At 40.1% G+C, this 15,277-nt stretch overlaps 1 protein-coding gene across 1 annotated transcript in view; it reads left to right on the forward strand.

Annotated features, from left to right (window-relative positions):
* TGFBR2 (transforming growth factor beta receptor 2) overlaps nt 1-15,277 on the forward strand; it is a 58,029-nt gene that overhangs the window by 14,540 nt on the left and 28,212 nt on the right. Inside the window, exons 2-3 of the mRNA XM_030446370.1 lie at nt 12,096-12,267; nt 13,871-14,061. Coding sequence (XP_030302230.1) covers nt 12,096-12,267; nt 13,871-14,061 — 363 coding nt within the window. The remainder of the gene's footprint in view (nt 1-12,095; nt 12,268-13,870; nt 14,062-15,277) is intronic.

The raw sequence follows: 15,277 nt of genomic DNA on the forward strand, positions 1-15,277 counted from the left end.
GATGTGGACTTGTCAAATGAGACTTCTTATTTGGAAACAGTTTTTCAAATAGACTGAGAAGGATGGGTTATATTCAGCTTTAGAGAAAGAAATTGCATAGCTTCTGTTTTACCAGAATCTATAGATGACACTGTAAACTTGTACTGTAGCAGGAACATCCTTTAGCCAGGGGATGTGCCTTATCTTAAATTTCAGATATTTCAAATATTTCTCAAGCCCAGGGGTCTTCAAAAAGCTAAGTAAAATGGGATCTTTTATGCTTTTGAAAAAACAAAAAGTATTTTTATTCTAAGGTTAAACCAGAATCATCTAGTCTTAAACTGTGCCTACAAATTTTGCACCCTAAACACATCCTTATTTTTGTTTTGTTTCCTTGTTTGTTTGAGGGACAGTGGCAGTGAATTCACTTAAAAAAATCCCACTAAACCCCTCCTTTTATCTGGAAAAACAAATATTTATAAATAAATCCCTCTGAATCATGTAACTGTGTAAGGACTTCCAGTTTGAAAGCACAGTTGTCTGGTTAATCCATTTAAGTGCTTATTTTGAATGGGCAGCTGTGAGACTTTGTGTGCACACAGCTTCTCCCCATACTTACTGGTGTGCTGTAAAATACCATAGAAATTCTGCTGTGGTTCAGTAGCAACCAAGACACACACACACATATAGTTTTCTATTGTACGAGATAGAGCCTCTCCCCATGCAGAGCACATCCTTGCTTAAGATGGTCCTAAAGAGTCAAGGCTGAAGCCAGTTTGCTCCATCACTTCCAATCCTGGCTGTATAGGTTGCTGAGATCATGCTTAAAGAACGTGTGGGTCCTGGTCAGAGGCACAAAGCACCCCCTAACTCATGACTTGAACATTTTCCAGCAGGTGACACAAAAGGTGCACTTGTGGAGGGCCAGTACAATATGCTGGCATATGGAGTGCAATATGGAGTTGTGCATGGAAAAAGAACTCTGGTTCGAATACCTTCACCTGGGTAAAAATGAAACACTGAACAGTGGGACTGCAATTTATGTACTCCAAACCATGCCCCTGTACCCAAAATCTTTGTATGTCTCTCTTAAACTATTTGTGCACTCGTGCTTTGTAATTCTCGTCTTGTATGATGACACTTAGATTGATATTCGAACAGATCCAACCTATTCCAATTAGTGTCATATTTTGAGACAGCTTTTGATTGCTTTTGGTTTTTTTGGTTTTTTTCTTTTAATCTCAAATCCATTATTTGGCTTTGTTTGGCTACAACTGGATCTTTCTTCCAGTTTACAGAAGAGGAAATGCAGTCAGAATCATGTCCTTTGAAATCAGAGATGGGAGTTAAAGTTCAGCAAAAGTTTCAGAGCAAAAGGTGAAACTTGGGCAATAATTTTGTCTGCATTTACAGAGCATTTTCCCAGACTAGTGATAGTTTCAGGTAAATGTTCGTCAGACTTTTCCCCTGAAACAAAGCAGAATTAGGGTGACTGAATTTTATTTTTATGTTCACATCACAGATCTGCAGCATGATCAGATGTTTCACTTCCGACAGAGGATATCTGCGTTTCACAGTTCTGTCTGTCTCTTTTACATAATTCTTTGTCTTAAAAAAAAAAAAAAAGGTATTTTCTAAAAACAAGACCACTTTGACTCCTTCAGCATCCTGTGGAGAAGAGATGTAAAGATCTGCTAGGTCTGTGTACTGCTGAGGAAACAGGAAACAATCACAGAGAGTAATACCTGTTTCTAAGATGTCTCCCACAGGTGTTATTAATTGACTTGGGACATCAAAAATATTTCTGTGCTTCAAAGTTCAAATAACATCCCATCATGGGAATTAAACAGCAGTGGGGCTCATCCTGAGATGCCTCTACAATTATTTCTGAGGAGGAAAATCAGTCCTTGGAGTAGTCCCCAAAGCATCATAACCCATGTGAGGACTCCTAAGCAAGTCCCATTTGCCCTTGCAGTGACATTGCCTGGCATTAGAGAATAACTGCAGAGACTTTGTTTCCTCTCCTGGAAGAGCTGTGACTTCTCAGGGCTTGTGGCATTTGCTATAAGACTGTTCTCAGGTTGGAGACAGCAGCAGACAAGGGTTCACTCATATACAAGGCCCAGCGGGCATCTTGACCTTGCCACAGATCCACAGAGACTTTTCTCTGCACTCAGCAATTCTGCTGCTATTGAAATACCTCACTTTGCATACCCTAGCTGTGGGTTCCCACTGCTCATACCACATTCTTTATTATGTTTGTGTAGTCAGATAGTTGTCTAGACTGGAGAACTGTTCTGGGTCAAACTGGCCTTTTGGAGGGATTGGGGGGGAAGGAGGTGTAGTAAGGTGCAGTCTGATCCTTCTGTGAGGGAGGAGAAAATGCAGTGAGGGTTGTGAACAAATAACCAGAGCAGGGGAGCAGCACTGATGTGTTTCACAAGCTGAAACTGATTGATCAGATGTTCTCTGGATGGCTTCACTAAAAAGCAAACGAAAAGGGGAGATCTTCTGTGTTCACAGTACTTGAGAAACAAGTTAGTTATTTTCCTTAAAATGGTATGAGGACTTCTCCAAGAAGTTGCTGTTGTCAAAATATGCATTTTATTGAACCAAAGAGGAACAACACTGAAAATAAGATTTCAGAAAAGGTGTGTGAGTGTGAAGGAGGCTCTGCAGTGGCATCCCCAGAGGAAGCATTCACTGAGGCCTCTGAAAAGCAGAATGTGGCAGGGGCCTTTTCAGAGAGAAGATGGTCTTATGCCTTCAAAAACTTGTCTGGGAAGTGTGTCAGTAGTTTTAAGGAGATATTACTAAAAGCAAATAAAGTTAAAAATAAAAGCATGAAGTGGCAAATATGGGAGTGATACTTTTTCTGATTCCCTAAGCAACCTAGCTGTATCAAAGGGGACCTGGGGGAGTCAGATATAACTTTGAATTTCCTGGTTTGTCGCAGTCATAATGGCTACGTTTCATTCTCACTGCTTTAAAAAGCAAAGAAAAATCTCCCCACAACCTAACATATTTCATGACCTTTCTGGGAGGTTCTTCTCTGAGACCAAAGAGGGTTTGCTAGTGTCTGCCAGTCTCCTGAGGGAATGAACAGCATTAATAAACATCTGCTTGTCTGCATTAAGTCTTCACAAGGCATAGCAACTGCATTTAGGTATTATTTACACATTTTCCTCTACATTTTACTTATCTTACTCTCATCTTTTGAATAGACTAGAGTCCAGTGGACATGCATTTAGCAAGACTGGTTAACTTTAGTTAACTGCAGTTTCAGGAGAAAGATTTGGCTTTTTGCCACCTGAGTTGCTGCACATTGCCAACTCAGAGATCTGCCTTTAAATCATTACCATTTTGCATTTGGAAGAGATGGTTTTCTGCTGTCTATCTAACCTTTGTTATCCCTGGTGAAAAAGCTGCAGATAGGCAGTAAAGTAGAATTGTGAGAGGTTTTTCCATGTACAGAATTCACACCCCTTGAACTTACAGCTGATTTAAAAGTAATTGAATGAAGTACAACAACTTGGAGTGTGGTAATTCTCAATTCTAGCTAAGCTTGTTCCTAATATAACCTATTCTGAGGTAAATCAGCTTTAAAAGGATGTGAACATCCACAGGCAAAGCTGTAAAACCTCTGCCCATTTAATTTAACCAGTTTAACTCATGTGGTGGTGTGCGTATGTTAGCTCCTGTTTAGTTCCTCTGAGCCATTTGCAAAGTTAAGGATGACAAAACAGTGTATTAAATATGAGTAAAGCTCTGTAGGGGTTTCATGTGTGTGTGTTTGGCCAAGCAAGTATGTCACTATTTTTGATTTCTGTGTGGCTTTGGTTGTGCAGTGATCTGTGGGAGCTGAGGGCAGGACTCCCTCTGCACAGTGTGCTGTGTGGGTGCCTGCTCTGGCACTGCTGTGAGGAGCCACTACAAGAGTTGTCTGGGTAAGGGAAAAGTAGGAACTGTATCCATGTGCTCTATCCATCATAGGTGCCGCAACTGCATTTCCCTATGGGAAAGCTGGCAGGGTTTGGCAATCCAGTGTGACAGGAATCCCATAACACTTGTAAAGTTAGCCTCTTTGCCCCTCTCATAGATCTTACTGTGTTCTGTTGCCCAGAGGTTTAGCAGAAAATGCAGTCACTTGCCCTGTGACATAGACTTCAAAACTTCTCTGCATTCCTCGCACCTGTAGCCTGTGCATCCTTTTTAGGATGCTCCTGAAATAGCAGGCAAGATTTATCTTTGCATTAAGCAGATATCACAGGACAGACACATAGGACTGCTAGTAAGTAATAAAGGGATGCTTTTAGGTAAGCAGAGCTGATGCCTTAAGAATATGATTAATTTTTTTATGATCTCATAAATTTCTCAGTGTGTATGTGGCACTGAGAACATTCAGTGGCCTTGCAGATAAACTGAAAAGCCACGGTATCCTTCTATGGAATACAAGTGAGTTATCCATAACAATATTAGAAAATGTCCCATAGGACTGCTCAACCTGTACTAGATGGACTTCTGAACTTCCCTGATGGAAACTGTGAGCTTAATAAATAGACACTTGAAAATATGATTGCATGACTCTTTAAGTTGGACATTCATCATTTCTCTTGTAGTGAGAGAAATCAAGGGGAGAAATACTAAGATTTTGAAGGGAAATGTGCCTCTTTCGAGACAAATGATTCACCTTCCCCAGTGCCATAATGAAGAATGAAGAACACTATTGTATTTTGAAGTAGGTTGCTGATGGTTGTATGGCTGCTGAGCGGGCAGGAGTGAAGAGTAGCACGTTTCTCTAAACAGGCTTTCTTAACTAGCTGAAGGGAGAGGTACAACAAGTTCAGAAACTCCATTCAGCCTACTTAAAGGATTCAGTTGCCTGGTTTTATTCTGGTGAGGCTGTGTAGCTGCAAGTGGAGGCACATTTGTGTTTTTGTGAGTCAGAATTGTGTGCAATTGTGTGTGTTTTAAATGCTAGGGAGGTTGCCACAGAGACTCTCGCATGAAAAAATCTTTGTTTTTCTATATCACAGAAATAACTGTATAATGCTTGAAGGATTGATGTCCATTTTCAGTGCATATTAATTGGGAAACATAATATTTGTACAACAGTGAAGTTTTTAAACTCTTTCACCTCTGTTTCAAGTGAAGCACTGTCAGCTTTCACTAGGCAGGCAAGAATACAAAAGGAGGCTAAGTTACAGGATATGGTTTTTAATGAACAGGTCAGATTTAGAACGTCAGTCCTGAACCATGAATTATGCTTATTCCAACAAAGGAGGAAAGTTCTTCCTAATATTATGAACCAGATGAGCATTGCTGTACTGAATATTCCCTGTTTACCTAAAGCAACAGAAGGAGTTAACCACCAAAGAGAGCTTCCAACGAATCCCAGACTTAATGCATTATGCAGAAAACAACAACAAAAACAAAAAACAAAAAACAAAACCAAAAAAACAAACCCAACAAAAAGAAACAAAACAAAAACAAAAACAAAAACAAAAAAACAAAACAAAAAAAAACCCAAAAAAAACCAAAAACGGGATCCTGTGGTTATAGTTGAATAAATTGTCTTTCATGTTATATCACATACAGTTCTCCAGTGCTGTGTGCTGCTGTGTTAGGGAGGCTGTGGGTTTAAGTCAGGAGAAGATGAAATGTCCCTTTGAGTTCCCTATGGGAAGCCATCATTTACAATTTTTTACAGCCTTTTTGTCCAGAGCCAGTATTCTTTTGTTCTGCCTACCATGGAGGGCTAAACAGTGGCCAGAAAATGTGGAAGAAAGCAGCAAGTTTAAAATCCACAGCTGAAAATCCATCTCGTTATTTGAAGCATCATAATAACGTTGTTATTCCCTGTTTTCAGAGTGTGTTCACCCTTCTGTGGTGAGTGCTGAGCTGGAGTCTCTTCAACCTGCACTGATGTCAATCAGGAGTCAGCTTCAAGCTCCCTTCTTAGGCATGTTTGAGGCAGTCCAGTGCCAAGCCCTGTACAAGAGCCTGCCTTATGATTAAAACTGCCAGTGCTAGCTCGTTTTGGAAGTAGTGGGAAAAAATAGTGCTATTTTAGTGCTTTAAATACAAGAATTATTTTTATCTTCAAGATCTCCAGCTTAGTATGCTCTTCCCTCCCTCATTTTCTCTGGCTGTGTCCCTCCTCCCAGCTGCTGCCAGATTTGATTCTGTTTCTGTGTCAGTGCCTGCAGCAATCCCTAAAGCAAAGTTTTGCCGGTCTCCCTTGCTGTTAAAAGCCAGGCACTTCCACTGCTGAGAAGAGTTAAATGAAGTTTTCCAGCTCCTGCTCCTTTTCCTTTTGTCTTCTCCCTCTGCACATGCCCTCCCCCACTTCTTACCTACCCGTGGGTGGGAAATAGGGATTTCAGTGCAGTTCATCAGTGACCCTTCCCTCTGTGAACCAGTTCTTCTGCTTTGGCCTTCCTTCAGCTGGGGGTGGCCAAACTGTTTCTGTCTAGGTTTAGCTTGGCAGAATGGCTTACCCTCAGTTTGCCCTCTTCTTTCTTCGCAGACTTCTCAGTCATGGATCAAGCACAGATCATAGCCCACACAAACTGAAAACCTGTAGGCCCCACTGGGCTGTTCTTTCCCCCCATCTGATAGTGTTTCTATGTGACAGATGCATAGGAGGCATGTATGTGTGTCTTGTTGCATTTATTGTATTGTTGCTATTTGATAGGTGTGACTTGGAGTTTTTTCATATGGCAGGCAAGAACCATGATGTAACAGGGAGGAGCCATGACAGGCATCTCTTCCAAGTGGTTCCCAAAGAAGAATATTCATAAAAATGAAGTTATTTTCATCTTTATCCTTTGCAGAGCCCCCATGAGTTTTGATCACACAAAGGTCCCAACCACTTTGCAAGCAAAAGTCCAATTGGTACATTTAAAGCTATGTCTTTAAGCACTGACTGAGGCAGCTGTTTTGCTAAGCTGGAAGGCTTAAGATCAAAAGGAAACCTGAGAAGCAAAGCACCTTCTGAGGGCAAAAGGGATGTAAGTTGCTAGGGGCTGACTAGGGTGACATTGTTGTTCTGTGACTATATATGATACAGGTCGAAGCAGAGAGACTCTGCAAAAGAATCTGTAGGAATGTGGTTTTCTGGAATCTTGCCCCAGAGGCAGTTAAACATTTAATGAGCTAAACACATATGAAACCCTTTATCCTCTCACGTTTTACTTGTGCATAAAAGATAACTCATATCTGAGGTTGTCTCAGCACTCTTGCTAACATTGTTGTTAATCTGAATATAAGCTGTCACAAAAGTCCTGTGCCCATGATAATCCTGATAGGGTAAATCACTGTTGAGATGAAGGGCTACAGCCAAAGCAGGGTCCTAGACAGCTCACACTCACATTGTGAGTATGGGAGCATCTGTCACAGAGTGACACTGCATTTCAGCTTATGGTGGCACCAAGCTCAGAACTGACAGCTGTAACTGAAAAAGTGAAAATATGTATTTCATAGGGTTACCCCTGAAGGTGTTGCCATGGGACTTAAGTGATTTGCAGTGTTGATAACTCCTCTGATTTTAGGGTGAGTCATATGATAGCTGACATTTTTCTTGAAGATCAAGCTCCTGGATTCCAGTGATTGATTTCTCTTTTTATCTTTTGATTTTGCAGGTTAGACAGTAATTTCAGCCCTCCTGCTTATGGTCAAAGTTTCGAAACATGACTGAAATGCACTCTAAAAGTCCAAGCAACAAGGACAAATAAACAAGAACCCAGCAGTTGGGGTATTTTTGTTTGGATTTTGGCTTGGGTTTTTTCCTTTTTTTAATTCCATGATCTCTCTGACTAGTCTTGTGATTTTGTAACTTACAATTTTTTAACCTTTGTGGTTGATTATGGTTATGTCTTTTCTCTCTTGTATTACTAGACTGAACATAATCAGTATAATTAAGAATAATCATCAGAATATATCCAGGTCATAAAAGCAAGGCTTGGATCACACATTTTCCTTGACTCCTTCACTCCTGCAGTTAATTCAGCAGTTATTGTATGGCAAAGAATGTGCTTTGGCATCATCACCATGATGCCACTTTCATGATGCTGTCAGTATCTCCACCACTATCAAAGTTCTACTGAGATTATGGATCATGTTCTAGGGATGGTAGGCAGAATAGAAAAAAAAATGTTTAGGACTGTTGCTGGTAAAATCTGATATCCTTCTTTTGGATGAGAAGGTAGTACAGCTTGGATGTTCTTCATTGCTGCTACTGTACTTTCCACTGAGACAGGATGTCATGGAGCTGTGCTCTTTAGGAGAACAAGGACAACCTGCTTCGAGGTTTTCTGGTGTTGGCATCCACCTCCTTGCAGATCTCCATGAGACAGTGGAGTGAAATTTTAAATTTAGGTCTCTCCCATCAGCTGGAGTTATTTCACAGCAGCTGGGTAGCTGAGTTCCCATCCCAACACCTCCTTCAGCACTTTTTTTTTTTTTTTTTTAAAGAAACAGTTGGGATTTATCTCCTCAGCAATACTGTTTTATATGTATACATGTGCAGAGGCACTGGATGAGAGAATAGAAATCCAATAACTGTATTTCACAAGATAGGAGTAAGAGAATTTGGCTGCTGTTTCTGCAATGCATCTGAAGACATAAATAAAGTTTTCCAGGGTAGACATTCCCAAAAAGATAGTATGTTGGTTTGGGCTTTATTTAAATTATAAATGATATTAAAAAAAAAATAAATAAGAGGAATGTAGAAAATAGCCTGAGGTTACACATCTACAAACAACAGACACAAAGCTAACAACTTCAAGACAGTCAGTGGACTTTGAGTGAGGTGCACTGTTCACAAGGTCCTGAGAAATAGTAAAGATGTGAACCACAGAGCAAAAGTGTTGTCCTGAAAGCTCGGCTCCTCTAGAACCTATTGAGCTGATGTTTCTTTTGTGGCTTCTCTGGTGTCTCCTCCATAATATCCAGCCTATGGGGTAGCTTGCACATTCCATTCATTTTAACCATGGTGACTGATTTATGCTGCACTGATTGGTTGAAAGCTTCTTAGCTAAGAAACCGCAGCCTTTTAATTGGAGTCCTCTCCATGGACAAGGAGGCAAGGAAAGCTAGATTTAGGCTTCCCGTAGAAGTCAAAATAAGAAAACTACCATTAGAGAGTAGATGGCAAAACTCAAATTTAGGAGACAAACACACATTTTAGGATGGCTTCCTTCAGATGTGCAAATCTGTGTTTTCTCTGTTGATTTTTCTGTTATATGCTTTTTTTCCTGCCTTTTTTTTTTTTTCCCATGCAAAATGAAAGGATACTTCTGTCTACAGTGTTCAAGTGACTTTGGTTCTCTGAATGGGAGAAAACCATGAGGAGATGACTGATGGAATATGAAGTGTGCAGCAGGAAAGTCAAGAATTTTTAGACACGGGCACAGAAGAATAGGAGTAGTATTGCTGGTTGTGAAACACTTCATGATTGTGGGCTCTTTAGGGAATTAGTGAATGCACTTCCCTAGGGAAGAATCTCTATCCAACTTGTAATTTTTCAGGCAGGATTTTCTCAATTAGAAATAGGTCTGGATTCATGTAATTTGGAAGGAGACCAATCTTTCCTGCATTTCTAAGTGCTCAGAGCCTCAGTGATGCAAAGAGAGTGACATTGAGGTTCACATCAAACTCTAGATTTCATCTCAGGCACTTTCCAGGGGTTGATCTTGGCATTAATCTGACAGGGAAATTTCAGCATCAGTCTAGCAGGGGAAATTCAAAACTTGGCTCTAGTTTGGAACTAGACGGGTTATCTTAATGGGCAACGCCAAGTTCTGTTAATGAACAACAACATATCAAGACCTGCAAGAATAGAGAGGCACTGCCCTGTTAGCCTCTATTAAAAGAATTTTTAGCAGAAAATTCAAGTGTAGTCAGTTCTGGGAGCCCTAAAATCCCATTAGCTTTTGCCATTAATTTAACTTTCACAGATATTAGCTGGGCCCAGCTACTCAGCCTTTTTCTAGAAATTCAACTACGGCCTACCACTCTAACTTAGAAACTTAAGTTCTGTGACATTGCAGTGGACTGCTGCATTCCAAAGAGCTGTTTGTTTTTTGTTTTGTTTCGTTCTTTTAATCAAGTTGCTTGGTTTGAAGATCCCTCCTTGGCAGAGGTCCAAACATATTTTCATATGTTTGTTCCAGTGGCTGAGTCTTGGCAGAACCTGACGTGGTTAGGGATAGCACAGGACTAAGCCCTGCCTTTCAGCAAACATAACGTGCTTGAACCAGTTTACTTGAGGACCTCACTTCATGTAGCTTTTGGCTCCAGTGCTGTGGGTACTAGAGAGGACTGAGTCGTGCCTGTGCCAGAGACATCCGTCCTTCATTGACACATGGAGCCATCTGAGCTCAAAGCTGAGAGCAGAGTAGATGCAGCCAAAGTCTTTGCAGTTTGAGCAGCAGATGTCTTCCTCTCATGCTCAGTTGTAAGCCATTTGGCACCCTGCCATGGGTTTCCTGTGTGAACTTGGATGAGTCATTTCATCTGTCCCTTGATATTTGTCACTATTGTTCATCCAGGCTTTTAGGACCAAAAATTGTTTCGTAGTGGGTAAAGGGACAGTCCCTAATTATGAGGTTGGTTTGATCATTACTGGAACATGGGTAAAGATATTCATTTCTCTCCAACATATGGTAGCTGAGAGGTACCATCCAGAGGAGAGGAGAAATTTGCCATAATGATGATTATATTAACACATATTTTATAGAACATTAGATTCAAGACCTTTTGAGTTCCTACCACACCTACTTCATGAGTCATTGTTTCATTGAACTCTAGCATGGCTTCTAGAGTTGTTGCAATGCAAACACTTAAGAACTAGAAATATTTACATGAGGGTTAAAATTCATCTAGTCTGTAACATACTGCCTGCATACTCCACCCAAATAAGTGATCCCAGAGAGTTCATCATAACCCTCAACTCTTTGTAGGAACTTCTGTACCATCGAAATCACTGGTAATTTTGCCACTGATTACAATGGCAATAATATCAGAGAACTTAGATCAGCATAAGCCCATGCTAGTGATGAGAAGGATATGTGATCTGGTTAGAGAGGGAGGATTTTTCTCTCAGCCCCTCACAATGGCTCAGAAATCAATTGAAAATGTTAGCAAGAGGCCTTTTTATTTCCTTCTGGAAAAAGCATGTGTATTTAATTCCTGTAATAAAATATTCTAATGGTAATAAATAGTTAAGTTCTAGAAGGAAAAAAATTGATTTCTCAGCTAATGCAGGAGGGGGAAATTATGAATCCCTGGTTGCCTATTACTGCTTGACTAGCAACATGTGGCTGCAGAGAGCAATATGAACGTGCAGGTGGCTCTGTTATATGAAGCCTAGTATCTCCTTAAAGTGGTTCAACCTCCTTTTCCAAATATATTACAAAATGAGTCAGACTGAAACTATTGTAGATAATCTGGTCCACGTCAGATGGTTGCATATTCATTTTAGCTTTAGAAAAAAGTTTACGTTAGCATTTTCTGTTCCTTTTAGTCATGCTGGGTTTTCAAAATAGCTTTTGAACTAAAAATATGTTTCCTGAAATTCATACACCGGGACAAAAAATACCTCATCCCTTACTACTACCACACTGAGGCAGATAGGGAGTGCTAAGACTCAGAACCAGTAAGCAAGTCATTCTTCAGTGCTTGGGTGCAAAAATGTAGCTGTTGGGTCAAAGTAGACATCTACAAGACAGATTGTCATTTCAAGTTAATTTGAGTTCAAGTCCCCTTGAGTTACCCCAGGAAGTCTCCAGTAGCAAATTACATGAGCTCATTCCCTACACTTGCTCTTATTGAACCTCATCAAGTTCTTCTATGCCCAGCTCTCCAGCCTGCTCCCTCTGAAGCCTACAGAAGTTGATTTCACTTTTCAAATTCACATTGATTAACCTGGTCTTGCCAGTGTGTCATTTGATGTGTTGTAGAGAGAACTGGTCAAAGATTTTCATATTTAAGGGGGAGGAGGGGGAAAGTTTGCAGCAGCTGAAAACCTTATCTTCATAGCGAGCAAGAGAACAATCTGATAATTTATCATTAATGAGTTTCCTTCTCTCTCTTTTTTTTTTTTTTTTTTTCAGGAGAAAGTATGTCACCTGTAGACAGAAATAAGGGAAACAGAGTGCAAATACCAAACCTATGCAAATTTTGTGATGTTAAAGTAACAACCTGCTCAAACCAACATAAGTGCAAGAGCAACTGCAACATCACCGCTATCTGTGAGAAGAATACTGAAGTCTGTGTTGCTATATGGTAAGTTATTTCTTCATACATGTGGAAGGGGAGAACACTGTCATTCATCATTACTTAGTACTTCCTGCAGTTGTTCTGATATTCAGACTGTCCCTGCTACCTCACCAGGCTTTGTTGTCTTGCTTCCAAATTGTATCTGTGCTCAGCATACTGAAAGTTGCTTGAGGTTAACAACAATTCTGATATGAAATGTTCTGGACATTTTTTTTTTCCTTTAAAGCTTATGCTGTTATTGGAAAAGAGGCATGTTTTTGCTCAAACTATTAAGCTTCATCCACCCACAGCACTCAGAGTAGAAACAGATTTGAGACTGAGAGAGGACTGTAGTGGCAAATAATGAAGAAAGACAATTCTGTCACAGGTTTCAAAGTGAACTAGATTATGTACGTCTATCACAAGAGGCTTCTTTACCATGGGTAGGTACAAATACTTTTTCTTAATGGTTAAAAAATAATCTTCTATGTATGTAGTGACTGATGCAAGCATGGCAATTTTTTACATAGCCTATATCTAGGTTCAAAGAAATCAAGAGCATATGAAGGCGAGTTGCAACACTGTTTTTAGGATTTGTTGACTCTACACTTGCATTCCAGTCTGAAAGCTGGGATTTTGCCCTTCCACAAATGGTAAACTAATCCTTAAGAAAACCAGAAGCACTGGTACACAGTGCTGAACACAAGGAACACACATAAATAGAATCACTTACAGGGAGTCACAATTAATTCATTTGTTGAATGTCCATCCACTAATTCATTTATTTATTGTGTCCATTGACTTGAAAAGTTGTTCAGCATAATTTGCAGTAGACACTTGAAATGCAGTATCAGTCTGGTGTGCTGTTCCATTTTGGTCCTGTGCTCCTTTACTAAGCCATCAGTGTCTATTATTGCCAGATAGCTATGTGCAATTTAAGGTACATTCTGGATTTTTCATGCTCGTTTGCCCAAAAGGCAAATAAGTTCAGAATTGTATTTAAAGTGCTCTTTGCCTCTGAGTCCCGTGTCAATGAAATTTAAATCTGTGGACAGGGAAAAATACAGTAATGAGATTCAGTTTATCAGTTGTAACATTTCCTTGACAGCAAAGCAACTCTAGTTTGTACCAGTTCTATGGTTGGTTTTAATTTTACTAAAAATTAGAAGGTTAACTCCTTCAATGCAGAAACTATGCAGTTTGTAGGGAAAAAAAAAAAAAGTCAACTCTCTAGAAATTCCTCAGATTTTGAGAAAATAGTTCCATTTTTATCATAATTTCCCACAGATCTTTACTGTCTGCACAGTGACCACAAAAACCAAAAGTATGTTCTGAAGTTCATAGTAGTTCATTGAGCATTAGCCTGCATAATTCTGGGTGATTCTTTCAAAGGCACTTATTGGAGTTTAGTGGAAATATGATACAGAAATAGCTGTGCAATTTTACAAATGCCCTAGTGTGAGGACCCCAGACACAGCCAAATTTACCCCATTCAGAAAAGGCAGAGAACATATGATACTCTTTAAGTCCTATTTGAGTTCTCAAAAGAGGCAGTTTTCAGGCAGCCACAGTCCCGTCCGCTCCCTTTGTAAAATATCTTTAATTTCTATTTTCTCCTCTTCATTTTTAGGAGACAAAATGATGAAAATGTCACATTAGAAACAATATGCTATGATCCCCAGGAATCCCTCTATGGTCACATGTTGGATGATTCCAGCTCAGAGCAGTGTTTGATGAGGGAAAAGAAGGAAAATGGGGGACTGATGTTCATGTGTTCCTGTACAGGTGACGAATGCAATGATATGATAATTTTTCCATCAGGTGGGTTCAATAATTTACCTTGTATTCCTAGACTATACCTTGCAAGTAATACATACTGTGTCATATCAATGGATGTTGGAGTCACATTTTGTGGAGGAAAATTCTAGGGGCAGAAAATATTTTGGTCTCTTCTGAGTCTTGCAAAAATCTCAACTTTTCTTTTCTCTGTTGAGGGGATATTTCTTCATGCCAGGTTTTCCTCCTTTCAAAGTAAGTCTGATATTTGCCTCAAGAGACTTCACTTAAAAGTTGGTGAAAAGAAAGATGAAAGCACGATGTTTAAAGTTGTTCTGTGGAGACACTGACATGCAACGTGCTAATTACATTATAAAGTATAAACAAGAGGCAAATGCCATATTTAAGATCTTGCCTCTCCTGAAAGGCTGTATTTCTTAAGCGTGTACAGATACTATTAAGTAACTTGATAGAATGTGAATTTAAAGTCAGCTTCTGTGTTGAAACTGACCACCTGCAGTTGTTCTGTGGTGAGCATGAAGAAGACAAGATTTCTTCACTTTTGGATATGCTGCCTCATGCTTACTACAGCACAGGGACACACACGTGAGTTCAGCTAAACCATTAAGCTTTGAGTTCAGACCAAATCACAAGTTCTGCTTCATGAATGCCTATCTTGATCACTGCAAATACAGTAAAGGTAGAGCTGGTGGACTGCATGCTGCACAGATGAGCAAGTGTGCATGTAAACACTTTGTTGTCTCCTACCTGCTGGATCCCACAGTGATTCTTCTACTAAACCAAGTCTCTCACAGGCAAGTGTGAGGCCTCCTGCAGAGAACTTTGAGTGTGCACTTCTAAATGAGCCTGGCACACACAACCTGTTACTATCACCTGTAAGTTCCTCAGAAAAGGATTGTCACAGTTTTAGACAGTGGCTGATGCCCTCTCAGGGGAAAGAAGAGAATAAGGGAAAGAGACTTACAAGCCTGAGCAGGTAGAAGGCAACCTGTCTTGGCAAATTGTGTCCTTCTCTGGTGAGGAGACAAGGAGCAGTGGAAGGAGTGGCAGCAAGGGGTACCTTAACCAACCAACCATACCAGAGAAGCTAGCTAGCCACAGAAGGTACCAGAGACCTCTCTTGGGAGCCATTTTATACTGAACACCATGAGAAGGAATACTGTGATTGGTTCATTTGGGTCACTTGACCCATCCTCTCCTTCCATTGGCTCAGCTGCTTCCCATTATCACTGCCAGATGA

The sequence above is a fragment of the Calypte anna genome, chromosome 2 (assembly GCF_003957555.1).
Source record: "Calypte anna isolate BGI_N300 chromosome 2, bCalAnn1_v1.p, whole genome shotgun sequence".
Classification (NCBI taxonomy): Eukaryota; Metazoa; Chordata; class Aves; order Apodiformes; family Trochilidae; genus Calypte; species Calypte anna.